We start from the raw sequence: 19,028 nt of genomic DNA, 5'->3' as shown, positions 1-19,028 counted from the left end.
CAGTTCCACAGGATGCTCATGCAACCTTCTTGTGCCCTTTAGGTAGTGCCCAGATTCCCTGTTATTCCTCACAACTGCCCGAGAATGACTTTTTTAAAAAAATGTTGGAAACTAAATGGTAGAGGATCATGCATCACATAGACTTTCAACTTTGAAAAAGTCAGCCTTTGACAAGGATTATTGTTCCACCAGATTTGGCTATCACCACCACTGTGCCGTACAGAGTTCTACAGTCTGATGAGGTCAGAGTGACCATGCTAACCAGATTTCAGAATCTGTTTTTTGAAAAATTAGATGTGTATGAGCTCTTCTCGTAAGTCACAGAGTACGTAGTAACAAGAGCAATAAGAAAGAAACCAAGGCTGGACAGCAACTTATCATCTTGGCCAGAAGATGGCAGTGCAATACTGTACACAAAAGCAACTCCCCCTTTCCTCTTCCCCCAAATCAGGGTCTGAACATCTCTCTCCACCGTAAAACTTAAACAAGCAGAGTTCTTCATACAGAACTGAAAAGAAGCATATTAGTACAGGATTCCCTAAACAGCCAATACAGTGGTTACTGAATCCCAACTATTAATTAGCTCAGTAGTGCAACTGCATGTTAATTGCCTCTCTCTGTTTTCTGTTGTTTTCATCCTTCTTGGGCAAATTTTCAAAGAAAACACATCTTTCTGGGCCTAAGAACCAAAGAAGATTATATATCTTGGTGCTTGTAAAAAATCCTCATAGAGTGCATGAATACATCAAGTATCTGGATAGCTCAGCCTGGACATTTTTAGAGTACATATGCACAGCTCAGTTATTTAACTAACCAAAAAAGAATATTTGAATGTCTTCAGTTTAAATTAACTGAATGGGAGTTGTACCGCTGACTTCAATGGGAGAAGAGTTCGACCAATGCTGAGATACTATTTTGGAAAACCAACAACAAATTATATTCTAAGGTAATAAAGAAGATAGTTGACTACTTACTAAAGACCTCACTCATCCTGTAAAGTTCATTGGATTGATTTCAATCTAAGTTGCAGACACCACACTTTGTAGGACAGAACCCTAAATTTAAAAATGTACATGTTGTTCCTAATATCTACTGATTGCCCACAAGCGCAGGTGTAGCCTGCCCAAATTGGTTATTGATCATATTAGAGGCAGACCTATACTTAAAAGTCAGGACCCTAGTTAATAATTTTTATCCATTCCATAGAGGTTTCAGATTACAATTATTTCTTTACCTGCATTTCCTTCACGTAAAGGTGACAAAGGCTGCCGAACACTTTCATTGTGATCTTTATCATCTGTAAGAGCTTGTGAGGTTGCTCTGGCTTCAGAGTCCAATGACATTTGATTCTCACAGAGACTAATACCTGCAAAATCACCAGGCAATTCACAGTCTTCAAAGTCTGTGATGAGGTGGTGCAGGGGGGAATCTTGGGCAGACACTGAAAATGCACCTTCCAAAACCAAAGGAGACCCTGGAGGGGACAAGGAAGAAAGGGAGGATCTTGAAGACAGTGATGTCACAGATTTGGGCGGCTCAGTCAATTTTGGAGGGTGGCCTACTGCCAGAGATCCAGAAGAGTCACTGTATCCCAATCTCCCATGGGAATTGACCACCTCATTTTCATGAATAGTAGTGATAGGCCCAGAAGGAATGTAACCACTCTTTTCTTGCAATATGAAGTCAAGTTTATACTGATAGTCCAAGTCTGTTATTTGATCGCCTTGGTTATAATAGAGATCCGTGGAGTTGAGGGAGTTTAGTGACCCCCTGCTGGATGTGTTCAGAGACCCCCGACTGGATGCCAGGGATCCCAGGCTGCTCCCTGAAGAGACAGATAATGTACTGGCGGAGAGACTGCAAAGACAGGACAAACAACCATTTATGTTATTAATCTACTATAGACCTGACCACCAGCACACAATAGTAAAAGATGAGGTCTGAAGGGGTGCACTCCTGGACCACAAAGGGGATGCTATCCCTATAACAGTGACATGAGGTATTTAAATTATAATCCTGTCAGGGCAGTGAATGGGTCTTTAAATCCTCTGTACAGTAGGCAGCCCTCTGTCATGACTATAAAATTAACAACAATAATGTAATTTCATAAAGTCAGACTTTAAAATAATGAATTACAGGGGAAAATGTCACTGTGATTATCATTGCAACAAATATTTTATTTCTGGAAAAAATAAGTTAACTGAAAAAAAGAAAACCAGAACAAACGGTTTACATTAATGTTTATGAAGATGTCCATGCAATGAGGCTCAGTCGGTAATAAAAGCTGACGGTCGTGCAGTCAAACTTATAGATATAGTCATACTCAAAAAAAACCCCAAGGATTTTCATTAGGAACAAGGGTTTTTTGGAGACATCTCATGTACTAAAAGATGGTTGCCAACCATTTTTTAATCTAAGCAAGAAGATGCTTTGCTCTCTGCTTAATTATAAAACGTGCAAAAATCCATTCTTGTACACTTACTAAAGTTATATAGATACAGCAGATTTGCACAGAGAATGCTAGAAGCAACTGCACCTATGTGTCTTGCCACAATTATCAAACAAACTTGTTTCAGTCTCCAGCTAGCAGAATACCTAAAAATGAAGTTCAGACATATTCAGTTCTACTGCACCACAGCTGAAAACCGGTCTTTATTTTTTTCTTGTTAAAACATAATGTAAAATGCAGCCTTACCTTTTAAGCTGCGAATACAAATAAGTAGTTAACTTTGTAGTTTCTTCAAGTTTCTGAACCAACTCTTTTCTTCTCTCTTCCAATTTCAACCTGGAAAAAAAAACTATATTCAAGTATATAAAGACATTATAAAATATACAAGACACAAAGTAAATATGGAAGAATATTTTATAGCTAGGAAACAAAGCTAAGGCCTCCCACTCCTCCTTATAACCATTTCCTTCCCCTTGCTTGTCATTGCTAATCAGTTCTGACTCTACTTGGTCTCGCCCTAGCTTTCAACTACATTGTACAGGCTAAGATTCTAAGCAATTTAGAAAAGGGACTGTGAAATTTAAGGCACCACACAAACTTGAGTCATCATACAAGTAATAAATAAGATCTGTATACACACTATACAGAGAGAAATGTCATGCATGCAAAGAGAAAGAAAAAGAATGGGGATAGGAGTTTGGAAAACATCCATAACTTAAAAAGTGTAAAAGCTGTATCTATTGCATTTTAGCAAGCTGTATATTGGCTACTTATCTAATACAGTTCCACCAAAAAAACCAAACAAACCCCAGGAAACAGGAAAGCAAATATTAGTGTAAATTCTGAAAATTTAAGAACTCTGGGGAATACTGTGGAAAAAAAATAAAAATGGAAGCAAAATCACTAGTGTTTGTCTGCATGGAGACTTAGCAAGCAGCAGGCCAGGGAGTAAATCTAACAGCTCACCAGCTTTGTGCAGCAACCTGCTGCGTGAACACTGCTACTGGGTACAGTAAGTTCCGTAGTGCACTTTGACTACTGCTGTTTGAAACAGGAGTCAAGAGAGAGTCCCTTTGTACATCAGATGCTTCATATATGGATATAGAAAAATATCTGATACCCCAAACAGGATCCAAGTTAACAAGTAGGTTTAGAATTCAGAGATGTTGGATAGTATCTAGGAGTCCAGGACACACAGTACTGCATCCCAAACATTCCAGTCTTTGCTTCATAGAGTCACAGAAGTTAGAGATGAGACCCCACCGCATCATCCAGCTCATCTTAATCCCAACGTAGGACTGTTCCCTCCTGTACATTTGTCCAGTCTAGCTCTAAAGATCCAAGTGGTGAAATGTGTTGGTTTCTTTTGGCTGACAATTCAACAGTCCGGCAGATCTGTCAGAAAAGCTCTTCTGACAGTTAGACTCCTGTTCAGAATTTTACCTTAGCATACCATTTATTGATCTCTTCAGACATAATGCTAAATACATTGTTATCTCTTGCTGGAGTTAACTAATTCTCTTCCCATAGTTGTGGATTATTATGTTCCCCATTAGCCGTTGCTCAGTCAAGTTACACACAATATTTCTCAAGCACTTGATCTGAATCACAAGTATTAGCCATTTTAAAAAAAGAAGTTTTAGGCTTATTTCAGAAACTTTCCCTTTAGACTCCTCACTCAGTACCAGCAGGAACAAACCAACGTTCATATGCAAATATAGCATACACATTCAAAGATACTATACCTGCATGAAAAACAGATTATTACACTCAGAGGGTCCCAGGACTAAGCCTCTTTAGTGGCACCAATACCTTAGGGAGGGGTTAAGGCCCCAATTCAGCAGAGTGTTTAAGCACATCCTTGCTCAGCAAAGCACTTAAGGAGAAGCCTAACCTTAAGCAGATGCTGGGTAGGGATGGTCCCATTTAGTGTCTTGATATTGCTGTTGATAGTCTCTCAAGGCTCCCAAGTTAAACCCTTTTACTTTTTCTGCTGCTTGTTATAATCTATGATTTCAGACTCTTTCCCCCATTTCAGCCATTTTGTAATTTTTCAGTTCTTTCTACAGTTATTGAACTACAGTTTCTCCTGTTTTTCTCCCCCAGGCAATGTTAATCTTCTATTAATATTTTTGTGACTTTTTAAAGGTATCTTTTCACCTTCCCTTGTGGAAGCAGCAACTAGGTAAGGAAGGAGGTGCAAAAATTTGTAACTTCTGAGTTACCAGAAACAATGAAGACTAGAGAATATGTGATAAGAAGCCTTTTGCTCTTATCAGTGTCCCTTACTCATATACCTATATTTCTGTTAGCAAGCTGTACAATCAGTTGAAAATGAAATTTCCTCTAAATCAATCTACTGGTACTTCTAAGATTTCTCTATTATATTTAATGTAGTTCAGTCACTGGAAATAACATTTGATTATTCTGATTTAATGTTAATGTTAAGTGAAATTACATCTAATTTAGAATGCTATGTCAATTCTGTCGCTAAATCTCAAAGGTTTCAATGATAAGATGGCTGAGTCACAAATAGAAGTTGACAGCATAAAATCACTATCAGGAGTACAAGACTGCAATAGAATATAAACTAAAAAATCTGAGACTTTGGGAAATTTTTTGAAGTCATGCAATATTTATATTTTAGGTATTATTTACATCAAAGGGAAATCGACTAACTGATAATGCTTCATGTTTATTTAATTCATTTACTGGATTTAATCCTCCTAGTCACTATTTCTAAACTTTTTCATTTCCTATTAAGTAATCTTTAAATATTCCTTGCTACTGGTACCATATGCTCTGCCATTGTTTCAGCAATGATGGTAAACAAATCTCGAGTCAAGTCTGGAAATCTAAAGGGAATATTCTTTTCAGTGATAAATGAAGTCAACAGAAGTTTAACCCATGACCTCAGTGGAGCTAGGATTTCATCCCAAGTCTGATGCAAATAAAGTAAGCATAGTCAAAAGAAAGGTATTTCTTGTTTTAAGAACATGCTGTATTTTCTGCATGCTGTATTTCCTGCTAAATGTATAATAGTTTAAAGACAAGAAGGTTTTGGTTTCGGACTATGATTAGGCCAAGGATTTTCTGTAGCCCTAGTTACATAAAATGATGGCCAATTTGCAAAAGTAGTAAAGGGGAAAGCATTAGCATCCTACCTGAATGATTTGCACTATTTTAAAAATATTTATTTTGTGATTATTAATAGATCATGTATTGTTAAAGCTCATTGCCAAAGTGTTAGGAAATCGAGATACAAAAGGAGCACTTAAAGATGATAAAGTCATCGCAGAGAAACTAAATGAATTGTTTGCTTCAGTCTTCACATCTGAGGATGTTAGGGAGATTCCCAAACCTGAGCCAACTTTTGTAGGTGACGAATCTGAGGAATTGTCACAGATTGAAGGAGGTCTTGGAATTAATTGAGAAACTTAACAGTAACAAGTCACTGGGACCAGATGGCATTCACCTAAGAGTTCTAAAAGAACTCAAATGTGAAATTGCAGAACTATTAACTATGGTTTGTAACCTGTCCTTTAAATCAACTGCTGTACCCAATGACTGGAAGATAGCTAATGTAATACCAATATTTAAAAAAGGGCTCTAGAGGTGATCCTGGCAATTACAGACTAGTAAGTCTAACATTGGTACCAGGCAAATTAGTTGAAACAATAGTAAAGAATAAAATTGTCAGACACATAGAAGAACATAAATTGTTGCGCAAAAGTCAGCCTGGTTTCTGTAAAGGGAGATCATGTCTTATTATTCTATCAGAGTTCTTTGAGGGGGGTCAACAAACACGTGGACACGGAGGATCCAGTGGACACAGTGTACTTAGATTTCCAGAAAGACTTTGACAAGGTCCCTCAACAAAGGTCCCTCAATCTTACGTACATTAAGTTGTCATGGGATAAGAGGGAAGATCCTCTTATGGACTGAGAACGGATTAAAAGAAAGGGAACAAAGGGTAGGAATAAATGGTAAATTTTCAGAATGGAGAAGGTAACTAGTGGTGTTCCCCAAGAGTCAGTCCTAGCACCAATCCTATCCAATTTATTCATAAATTGTCTGGAGAAAGGGGTAAACAGTGAGGTGGCAAAGTTTGCAGACAATACTAAACTGCTCAAGATAGTTAAGACCAAAGCAGACTGTGAAGAAGTTCAGAAAGATCTCACAAAACTAAGTGATTGGGCAACAAAATGGCAAATGGAATGTAATGTGGATAAATGTAAAGTAATGCTCACTGGAAAAAATAACCCCAGCTATACACACACAATATGATGGGGGCTAATTTAGCTACAACTAGTCAGGAGAAAGATCTTGGGAGTCATCGTGGATAATTCTCTGAAGATGTCCACGCAGTGTGCTGCGGCAGTCAAAAAAGCAAACAGGATGTTAGGAATCATTAAAAAAGGGATAGAGAATAAGATGGGGAATATCTTATTGCCCTTATAGAAATCCATGGTACGCCCACATCTTGAATACTGCCTAGAAATGTGGTCCCCTCATCTCAAAAAAGATATACTGGCATTAGAAAAGGTTCAGAAAAGGGCAACTAAAATGATTAGGGGTTTGGAACTGGTCCCATATGAGGAGAGATTAAAGAGGCTAGGACTTTTCAGACTGGAAAAGAGGAGACTAAGGGGGGATAGGACAGAGGTATAAAAAATCATGAGTGGTGTGGAGAAAGTGAATAAGGAAAAGTTATTTACTTGTTCCCATAATATAAGAACTAGGGGCCACCAAATGAAATTAATGGGCAGCGGGTTTAAAACAAATCAAAGGAAGTTCTTCTTCACTCAGCGCACAGTCAACCTGTGCAACTCCTTGCCGGAGGAGGTTGTGAAGGCTAGGACTATAACAGGGATTAAAAGAGAACTGGATAAATTCATGGAGGCTAAGTCCATTAATGGCTATTAGCCAGAATGGGTAAGGAATTGTGTTCCTAGGCTCTGTTTGTCAGAGGGTGGAGATGGATGGCAGGAGAGAGATCACTTGATCATTACCTGTTAGGTTCACTCCCTCTGGGGCACATGGAACTGGCCACTGTCAGACAGAATACTAGGCTGGATGGACATTTGGTCTGACCCAATATGTCCATTCTTATGTTCTTAATTATATATGTGTTTTTGAGACAGTCTGATAGGTTGTACTTTAAAAAACAACAACTTATTTTCAGAAGTTAATTACACAATCTGTAATTTCTACAAATGTATAAATAAAATAAAGAGATTTAGAAGAGACTTAAAATAGCATTAAGAAAAATATTTTAGGCCTGATCTTCAGCTGCTAATAAATTGATATAGTTCTAGTGAAGTAAATGGTACTATACCAGTTTACATCAGATAAGGATCTGACCCTTTGTAAAAAAAACCAAAACAACAACAACAACAAACCCCACAAAGAACAAAAATATTTAGTGTGATTTAAAGGAATGCAACTGAATTATCAGGAGAACTTCTGAAAAACTTCAGAGAATTTTCTTAGTCCTTTTCCACAACAGAGCAGAAATGTGAAAAAAAATTATTAAAGAGCCATTTTTCTAGACTAAGGACAGTTCCTTCACGTGAGAAAGTTTTCTAATTGAGTGGGCAATACCTCAAAATGTAGCAGCTTCACTTCTTCTGCCCCCCACGCCACCTTCTTCTCCCAACGTGATCTGGACATGGTTGTCGATGCCAAACACAAGACCTTACCACCATTTTGGAAGCAGTAATGAAAGGACAAGGACACAGAAAAACAATTCACTAGATAACTCCCTCAAAGACCAGACAGCCTACAATCAATCAGGGGACCTTTCCTATGGCCAAAGAAATAAAGGAACTCACTACCATAAATGGAAATCAAGGAGAAACAGCAGGGGGCCCTTTTGATAGTTCCATAACTAGGAAAAATGGAATGCTATTTCCGTGCAAACCAGACAGAAACCTACCGTATTCACTGAAGATTATAAAAGAAGACTGCAATACAGCCACACTGCCATTTGTTGAAGAAAAGATGGGTTTTCTGAACTGGCTGCTCCCACAATCACTGCAGGGGTGATTCTTTTGTCCTCTGGGAAGTAACATTCGGAGGTTTGACCATTAATTAAAAGAGTTTAAAAATTCAGGAAAGGTTCACCTTTGAATCTTTTTACAAAATTTAGAGTACCTCTGAGTCAGCAAGAGATGCAACAAATCAAGCTTAGTGTGAAAAGAGCATATTTACTTTGGAGGTATGGGATGTAGTTAAGTTATAAAGGTTACAGGTTGAGATTCATTATAATGTTCAGTCAAGCATGAGCACCCTATCTTCAAGTACCACCTGCTGGTCAGAAGACAGAATACCAGAACTGCTGACGGCCTCGGAAGAGACACAGCATTCTGCCATTCTAGTTAGAGGACAGTTTGTGGAGGGACAGAGGGAAATGTTAGTCCAGAATGGGTCACCAGCCAGCCACACAGTAAACAGAGTCCTGGAAAATATCATCATCACATCTCTTCTTGATAGCAGAAAAAAAATGTAACTTACTTTTTTATTATACTCATGTAAATTAAGAATCTGTCTTATATGTGCACACACCTATAAGCACAAAATTATCTTTAGTGATAAACATGCAAATTCAGACACAGACTAATAAATCAACTGCTAAATCGTAGCATAAGAACCAGGATCCAGTTGTTACTAGTTAGCCTACTTATCAAACCCTTGGTTTACACTCTTTAATTTGTTATAAATGTGATTTTATGATTCTTCTTTTTTCTATTTATTACTTCATCAATGGATGTTAGAGGGCAACACATCTCTGGTAACTTAATCAGAGAGATTACTAACACAGCTGGTTAATTTCTTCCTTGGAAATTTAGTTCCATTCAAACACATCTCTACATCTATAAGGCTCTATGCACTTCTAATTCTCACATGATTCAGGAATTATTCTTGAGACTGTAAATATTACTAAACACACCCAGCATGCTGGCTCTCTTCTGAGGTAATCCCGCTCTGCTATACTTCCTTCCAAATTGCCTTATTTTTCCTGCCAGCCCCTTCGCACAAGTCTCCCTACATCCTATCCTCAAACCTAGTCCCCTTCGCAAAACTAGACTTCCTGAGTGCAGAACAGATAGTCTTTGCCTGCTCCCTCCATTGAAGGGTGAACTGTATAAAGACGACAAAGTTTTAACATTTTAAAACATCAAATCAAATCTTCCTATTCAAAAAGTCAAGAGGAAATTTTTTCAGTAGTTTCATAAGGCTGAGATCACCCCTAACCTGCTTCTGTGGATAACTGAAACAAACCACAATTTAAAGGATTGAAAAGGGTGTAAATCAAACCTTGCTTAATCTACCCTTTGCTAATATACAATTGACATAATTTGCACACAGAAATGGGAAGTGTCTTCTCTACTCAATGATTTAGGGCTCAAATCAATCTAGCTCCCATTGCCATTCACTTTAATGGGACTCTGAGCAGGATCAGACCTTTGACAGAGTGCAATAGTGAAAGTCTGAATATTGACTTCTTTATTTCTACCAGACATACTACAGTGTATTTACTAACGCGAAAAAAATCCCCAATAAAATTTACATCCACCATTGTTTAACGTAAGTCGTATTTTGTGACAAAGTTTCCATTAATTTTTTCAAGCTCTTTCTCTAGCTGGCAAAACTCAGTATGTTGCAGTGGGCATCTTATTTACTAGTGCAAATTAGTGAAGTTCTGCTGCAATTGCCTTCTTCTGAGCTTAAAGCAGTGACACATCTGCATTATTTGTGTAATGAAACCCAGCGAGAGATTTCAGATGTTGCAACAATCAAATAGCCAGAGTTCAAACAGCTTACAGCTATTATCTGAAACCAGTGAATGATATATTGCCCTCCTGATGGTATGTTGACATTCCTCAATTATCCAACATCTTTCATAGGCATTTTAATGCTGGTAACAAATGCAGAGCAACCGATACTGCACAACCGATACAGGGTGTGTGTTTTCTTTCATGATACAACAGGATCCTCTGTGTTACTCTTAGTGGAATAATAATAAATGTAATTATGATCTGCACAGAACAGTTACTGAAGGAAAATGGTCCATCAAGGCACAGCACAGACCTGCAACAAGTACAAAGGTTAAACTGCAGATAACAGTACTTAACATTAGCAAAAGATGAAAACGTACCTCTCAGCAAGTGCTTGATTAGGAGTGCTTTTCACAGATAGCAGCTCTTCTTCCAGCCTCTTTCTTTCGGCTTCCAGGTGCTCTAGCTCATCTTGAGTGCGTTTGCGCGGTGTGACAAATTGCAGTTCTTTTAAAAGCTCTTCCTTTTCATTGATCAGCATCAGTTTTTCCTTCTCAATATCCAGTGCTCCAGGCCAGGTCTCACTATCTAATTTAGATAGTTCAATCTTTAAGTTTGCCATGCTAAAACAAAAGAGATACATGTATTTGGGTCTGGCATACTGAACAGTTCCAAAGAATTGGGAGTGCAAAATGGAGACTTTATAACTACCAACAAAGGTGCGTGACATGTACATACCAGGATATAGATTTTGCACAAAAAGTTATGCTTACAATTAATGTTGCTTCACGAAAAAGGAGTTTTCACACTGCATCAGATCAGTAGCCTGTATTTGTACCAGATGCATCAGAAGGTACAACGAACCCCATTCCTTGCCAATATGGGGAAGTTTCTTTCAAACACCAGGCAGTTAATGACTGGCTTATGCCCCAAAATGTGCTCCCTTACACATTTATTTTTTTTTATTCATATATGGAGGCATACTAAAATGTGAAGATTTATGTATTTAAAATGTGAACCTCTTTCTCCTAAAGTCCAAACGCTGACTTAAAAATACAGTTTACGGCTAGAATGTTTTAAAAACATCAGTCTGCTGACACTGTAGAAGCACTGGGTAGACCATGGAACCAAGAGAGGTACCCAGCTACCCTAAAGTGCTAGAGGCTGGTTGAATTGCAGTAATGGAATATTTGTACAACTTTGTGACATAACGAGCGTGATATCTGGGCACAAACTCTAGTGGCAAATAGATGAATGAGTCTCAAAGGATGAAGGAAGTCTTATCACCCTTCTGAAAGGTAAGGTACCATTAACAGTTGCAAGCAAAAAGGAAAGGGAGATAACATTTTAAAGGCTGGGTGAATTGTCAGAGGTGCTAGACTGCAAGTCTTCTGCTTATTGACAGAACAGATATACTGTAGTATGTCTAAGGGCGGGTCGAAGCTTCCCAACATTATCCGGCTAACATGACTCAACCCTGACTAGGAAGGACTACTTCTAGTAGCTCCCTCTCCATAACCATTCAGTCCTCAACCTCTCTGCTGAAACTAACGGGCACAAATTTGTATTGTGGCTTTTCGTTACATAGATACAGAAGCCCACTGGGAGCTTCAAAGACCATCAAACTTACATCACATATACCACATAATTACTGGATGGGAACTTTCAGTAACTACCAACATGAGCTGGATTTCAACAGACCACCTAGTTCAAAAGCTGTTTATCTCACCCATTAACATTTCCCAGAGCCATTCAGCACCTCTCCTCTTCTAGACTGGGAGAAGGTCAGAGCAAGGGAAGGTGAGAGAGAAGCACATTGCAGGATAGCTCAGGGTAAGAAGCAGTGAGTGTCTTGTCATTGTTAAATAAATGTGGGTCAGATCCTCAGCTGGTGTATCAGTGTAACTACACTGACTTCAATGCCAATTTACATCATCTGAGGATCTGGCCCATATAATATTTCACAAACAAGAGTAAATTTGTTATTCACAATCTCTCTGCAGTCTGGAAAGACCCAACATCAGCTGTTCTTTAGCTTCAACCAGAAAAGCCATAAACAACTGCCTCGATGTACTGGAAAATTAATAATCAAAATGCTAAATAAGCATGATATTATTAGCGTCACTGATCACAAAAAACAGGTCTCTCAATAACCTGTCCGCCCCATTACTTAATTCAGAAATCAGAAGGACAAACGTGGTTGAATCACAAACTGAGATCTTGGAGATTTCCTCCCCACTCCAACCTCTATACCAGCAGCTTAAAAAAACCCCACAAGTCAGAAGCATGATATTTTATAAAACAACAATGAAACCAAAGTTGAACACAGTACTTTAAGCTGCAGTACGAAGTCAGTAACCAAACAACTGGGGAGACTGAAAAAATAAACTGTTTAATTTATACGTAAACATATTTTGGAGCTGCTCAATATATCAATTATTTATATTTAACATTCTGTTAGGGAGGAGAGACTTGTAGGGAAACCAACTGATTGGTTTCACATTGAGAATGGGATGTAGAGACTTTCATCTCCAAGTCACTGGTTCAAATCTAGCTAACCTTGGTCGTGTCTGAAAATAGATGCTGCTGACAGCTGTTTAATGGCTTATGGGATGAGTTGGTGGTCTCAGAGCTTTCTCTGATGTAGCCAGCTATCCACTATCATAATTGGCACCTTGTTAACCGTCTCATCAGAGGGGAAAGGGATTAAATGGACATGAAAACTGAATTACCCTCTCACCCTCTGAGGCATTCCCCACTTAACCGGGTCAAGGCACATTAGTAAGAGCTTCACCACAGATAGCATTGCTCATGCAGTACCTGTCCTCTGTAAATAAAGATTCAAAGCCGGGCCCAATTTGTGAGCACCAAAATTCACTTGAAGCATTGTACAATAGTTTAAAAGTGTTTATCTGCTGTAGTTGAGGCCAGTAAAGCTGACTTTTTGTAGCAACATCTGAGTTTGTCCCACAGGATTTGCTGTTTTCCCTAAATGCCCAAGTGTATTTAAAGCCAAAGTTCCATCTGTTTAAGAGAGATTTTTCTGGCTAAACAATATGAATTAATTAATTTAATTTAAAAAAAAAGCAAGTAGCCTTTTGAAAAAGAAAATATTTTCTTATACTTTCCAAATTGGGAAACCCATTTGAAAAAGTGTTTTTTCCCTTGCTTGACTCTTCTAATACAAGACAAGTGAATCTCACACATTTGACACTTCAGAAAGAAGGGTCATACTTACTACTTTTATAATAATGATTATGGCTACAGTAATTGGCATGGGAGATGCTGTGATATGATTATGCATTGAGACTGAGGACAAACTGGTTACCTTCGTTCATTATTTCAAGATACAGGAATTTTATCAAAAGCATTCTCTAGTCACTGATAAAACCAGAATGTCCCTTCCCTTAAAAGGAAGCCTTTAAATGTGTTCTGTCTTTCAGGAAGTCTCATTTGCTTCCTGTTAGAACTGAAAAGGATGCACATTACTGGGTTATTTCCAGAATGTCTCCATTAAGCTACAGCCCAAATTCTAAACAGAGATCCGTTCAATTAAAATGACATTACTAAAATGTTCTAGTTATAAAGAAGAAATACTTGGAAGTTCAAAGTTAAGGTTTCATAAAAACCTTAAATCTGACCCAAATCCCATATGTAATGGAGGAGAGAGCTAGATCTGATGGTGCAGTATTATGTATTCGTATTAACATATACTTTATACGGTGGGTTTGGTAGACTGACGCAGTCAGTGTTTTTGGTCTACATGGATAGAGAGAAGATGTGAGATGCCGTGTTTCTTGACACCAACACATCGTTGAAATGGAGGACGGCATATGTTTAAATTAACGGTCCTTATGGAAAGGTGCTGTCTGTTAGTATCTACAGTACTGGATGGTAGTTGATGTTATTTACATTATGAACCAGAGCCAAAAAAATCATACAACTTTTGATACTGAGATAACCTCCATAGCCCTGTGTCTTTACATTTTTGCAGACAGTACTGATTTACTGGCAAAACCAAGTATTATGGTCTATATGGGAGATGTGGTTGAGGTACAGTTTCCCAATAAGATGACTAGCTGTTAGGTGCTTATATGGGGAACAATAAAGGTTGTTTGTGTAATCTCCTGCCTTTTACTTTTAAAAAAAGTTACGTTTTAATTTCTAGGACTTCAAATGTCTCCTCTTCCATCCCTGACTGCCAAAGTTATAATGTTCTCATTAAATTGATATCTACTGTGGCAAATTACCGGCACTACTATGATGGGTCTTGCGCTTTCTCTTCTTGGGTGGGGGTTCAGGGCACCGTTTCTTGCCTCTGAACTGGGGTATTAACTGTCCCACTAGTGTCCTAGAGGAGGGGAGTGGACAGGGAGGGACCTGGGCCCGCCCTCTACTCCGGGGCCCAGCCCAGGGGCCCTAGGGATAGCAGTAAACCACTAGAACTAGCGGTTCCCTCCCCTGGGCTACTTCCCTCTCCTGCCCTTCAGCTTCTGCGGCTTCCTGCCGTCTCTCTGCACAAACCAGGTGTCACTTTACCTAGGGTCTTGGTCTTCTTAGCCCACCACAGCACTTCTCCAAACTCTTCTTTGCTTCCCTCCAAACTGCTCTCTGCTCCAACACCAATCCACTCTGTTTCAACTCCTCCAAACTGCTCTTCGCTCCAATGCCAATCCACTCTACTTCAACTCCTCCTCTTGTCTGATTGAAGCAGGGGTTTTTTATCATGTGACTGGCTTCAGGTGCTTTAATTAATTTATAGCAAACTTTCTTCCCTCTACAGGGCATAAGGCTCCCTTCTAACACTCTCCTGCTGCCCTCTGGCCATGCTGTATCACACTACTTACAACTTTAATAGTATCTCAGATCTCATTTTTGTCTGGGAATTTCCTTAGTTCTTTAGAAATTGAAACTTCAATGTGAAAAGCCCCTCTAGGCTTCTGTGTCTCTATAATGAAAGGAAAAAAGTCCCTTCATTGGGTGAGGTTAATAAGATTGGTTTCTGATAAAAGCCTTACTTCAACACACCTATTTTATGAAGAAGTACCAGAAATAGTATCAACATAGCACAACTGGAACACTAGTTACAAGTGACCTATGCACATATTATGTCTAAATAAACATATTTAGACATAATATGCATCTGACGTGCATCTGACAAAGTGGGTATTCACCCACGAAAGCTTATACTCAAATACGTCTGTTAGTCTATAAGGTGCCACAGGACTCTTTGCCGCTTTTACAGATCCAGACTAACATGGCTACCCCTCTGATAAATAGGCATAGTAAATCTCTTCCCAGTGCTACATAATATTTTCTGGTGGTCAAGAAGAATCAAGTGCAACCGACAATTTAGGACAACTCTGCCCTGCAAAACCGGTTTACACAGGTGTTGTGGCAGCCTTTAATCAAAATTTCATTACTTTTCTGAGCAGTCACTGCAGCATTTTCTCTGAAGGACATCCCACATTCATCAGTTGTGGAGATATTGATTTCCTTTCTCCCGGGGCAAAGCATTCAAAAGGTTACAATTGGTTAATTTATCCAGGCTCCCAACGGAAATGAGATCATTAAGCCAATCAGAGACTATACTGGAACTCGCACGCTGAGAAGCAACTCTGTAAAACCAAAAAGCCACTTGTGCCATAGTAAACTGAAGCCCTGATCCTGCAGTGGGATGTACATGGGCATAAGGGTTTGCCAGTACTTTCTGTGAGATTGGGAATTAACACTTAATTTACTCCACTTCCTTAATCCTGTGAACTGCAGTCAAATTATTGTATTTCTGTATTGTACGTCTGTATTTTTGTTTCTAAACATGAACTAATATTAAACTAGAACTTGTACTTTATAGTAAGAATAAACCAGTACTCAAGTCTCTGACAGAAGTAAGAAACAGGAGAACAGCCTTGAAATGAATGCATTGGCTGCAATTTGTCCAAAAATACCCTCCACTAGATGTCATGGCATGGCAAGCACAAGATTAGTTGTACTGCTACAGAATGCATTATATGCTGAAACATGTTCCAGTTCACATTCTACTTAATTTAACAAAGCAACTAACCCTATTACCTTCTTTTTGCCTCTTCATATTGAAGACTTAGTCTGACTTTTTCAGCTAAATTTGATCTACTTTTCACTCCAATCTGTCGAGAAAAAAAATCAACTTTATTATTATACAAGACACATCCACAACACAAAGCAAATGCATGTACTACAGAAATTACTTACTTAAAATGGAAAACATGCCCAGTAGTAGCAACACAGTCTGCCAACTGTTTTTCAGTACAAGGTCTAATTAATACACTACTCAAATTCATAATGTTTCGTGATTTTTTTCTTCTGTTTATTTTTGTTTTCAACTGCTAAATTGACATTAGGGCCACATTCAGATGTGGTGTAAGCAGCTGTGACACCACTGAAATCCTACTTTGAACCACATTGGTTTCATCCAAAGTTCTGACTTCAATGGAATTCAAAGTAGAACTTCAATGGAATAGCATTTGCTAAAACCACACCTAAGTTACGCCCTGAGGCCATGTCTACACTTATCAGGAATCCACGCTGCTGCGATCGATGCAGTGGGGTCAATTTAGTGGGTCGAGTGAAGACCCGCTAAATTGACCACAGAGCATTCTCCGGTTGACTCTGGTACTCCACCAGAACAAGAAGAGTAAGGTACGTCGATGGGAGAGCGTCTCCCATCAACACAGCACAGAGTAGACACGGCAGTAAGTCGACCTAAGCTACACTGACTCTAGCTATGTTATTCATGTAGCTGGAGTAGCGTAATTTAGGTCGATTTACCAGAGTAGTATAGACAACGCCTATGTCTTGAAAATCTAATACAATCTTTTCTTTATACATTTAGCTCATGAACGCCCAGGAAAATGCCAATGTTTGATAAACATTTCTGAATGCAAACTCATGACAGGTGTCTAGGTTAGCTACATACAGAAGATTTTTTTAATGACAATCACTGAAAGGCTAATTCACCAACTGGTTTTCAGCTGGACAAAAATTAAATTATTAGGTAATTTTGAAATCCTGTTTTTCAAAGAGATCAGCTTTAAACTTAACCTCTATGTTACTTGGCTTTCATAATATGTTTTAAGATAAAACGGCTCATATAAATAAATAAAAAATACTTCCCAGTTATAGAACTGTTCATCTATATTATGTAAGAATTGTTTGATAAAATCAGATTACTATACAAAGGCTTCATGGCAAATTATTTATTTAATTTGAAATAAAAATTCAGATTAAATTTTTAAGGGGAAAGTAAAAAAAAATTTACCCGGTACCGGGGTAGGTAATTTTCCCTTACACCTAGTTACACACACAGCAATAAGAGTAAAGATTCCAATCCCATCAACAGCAGCATTCTACCATCATTCTCCCTTTACCCTTGCCAAAATAAAAAGGACTTACATCGCCAGAAATGTCTGTCTGAGACCCTGCATCCAGAGTCTGTCTAGAGAGAGACAAATGAGAGTTTACAGAGCTGGACCTCAAATCTGGTTCAGATCTCCCAACGGTCTGGTCAACGTGAAATCGCTCTCTCAACTTTGCAAGGCTCTGAAATCAGAGAATGCTTTACTATTACATCTTCGCACTTCAGGAACATTTCACCACTGCTACATATCAATGTATAGTTTAAGCACTATAGTGTGAAGCTTATTTCCTCATTCAGCTCCAGATTAGACCTGGGGAGGTGTACAGTTGAGTGTCTCTCTTCCTTTTACATGTCCACTCAGGCTGCATTCAGATGAATGCCAGGACTGCATGAGCCTAGTACCACCTGCCACCGCAAAAGTTCCAAGAGAAGAATCAGAGCCTTGACCTCATGTCCTTTTTGCACCAGCCAGCACAGCTGGCCAGCTGCAGAGGGGAATGCATGGGAGACCCCTTAAGAAAGCTGTTTCTAAAAGGCACAATAGAGTCTTCAGGAGCAGAAGGACCACAATGTAATCTGAAAAGGATCCCATACATAAATTGTATCTGAGATATTTAATCAAAAATCCCAAAAGAATAAACATTCAGTTTTCATTTAGCACTAAGTTATCCAGCCATCCAAATAGCTCTACTGGTTTATTTATACCCAGAAACACATCTCCATTATAAAGCTGCTCAAGATGAAGTATGCTGTCTTTGGGGAAGACACTACATCTTCCCCTGTACTTGGAACACCTTGAGAAGATTTTGTGGACTACTTCAATATAAATAATAAATGGTCTTTTCTGTTTTTATAGATGGAGAAACTGAGTCTTGAAGAGGGTGATTTGCTCAAGGTCACACAGCAAGAGAGAGGCAGAAACAAGAATAGAACCACGGTCTCCTGATTCCAGTCCCAACCTATGAAACTAGTTTGCTTATATTGGCAAATTACTGTTCAGGCAGTGCCATGAATTAAACAAATTTGTCCATCGAACTTCATGGCACAATACACAGTAAAGTTCAGTGATCTGCTGGACAGGATGAAATAAAGGAAAGAGAGCTCTGTTATCTTTCAACCCTTTGTATTCCATATGCAGATGGAAAGTCAACCTTTCCATGTCCTAATATTTTATAAAGAATTGCTGATCCAAGTAAACAGTGTAACCATTTCAAAATAAAAAGGCAGAAAATGCTAATTTAATCTTGGACCTTGCATTCACAACAGGTTCATTTTTATAATATTAAATCAAATCAATATATGACACAAATGCAGAAGATAAAAAGATAATAAATCAAATGCTTAAGACAAGTAGACTTCTCAGACAAAGTAAAGGGTACATTATGACCCTTTGTGTAATGAC

General features: G+C 38.5%; 1 protein-coding gene across 7 annotated transcripts in view; it reads right to left on the bottom strand.

Annotated features, from left to right (window-relative positions):
* WWC2 (WW and C2 domain containing 2) overlaps positions 1–19,028 on the bottom strand; it is a 217,178-nt gene that overhangs the window by 81,428 nt on the left and 116,722 nt on the right. For all 7 annotated transcript variants that reach the window (XM_073341736.1, XM_073341738.1, XM_073341735.1 and 4 more), the window contains 5 exons: positions 17,662–17,808; positions 16,303–16,376; positions 10,611–10,853; positions 2,696–2,785; positions 1,235–1,857 (listed from right to left, as the gene is read on the bottom strand). In XM_073341736.1, the coding sequence (XP_073197837.1) occupies positions 1,235–1,857; positions 2,696–2,785; positions 10,611–10,853; positions 16,303–16,376; positions 17,662–17,808 (1,177 nt within the window). The remainder of the gene's footprint in view (positions 1–1,234; positions 1,858–2,695; positions 2,786–10,610; positions 10,854–16,302; positions 16,377–17,661; positions 17,809–19,028) is intronic.

The sequence above is a fragment of the Lepidochelys kempii genome, chromosome 4 (genome assembly GCF_965140265.1).
Source record: "Lepidochelys kempii isolate rLepKem1 chromosome 4, rLepKem1.hap2, whole genome shotgun sequence".
In the NCBI taxonomy this organism is placed as follows: Eukaryota; Metazoa; Chordata; order Testudines; family Cheloniidae; genus Lepidochelys; species Lepidochelys kempii.
This window is presented reverse-complemented; position numbering and strand designations above follow the sequence as displayed.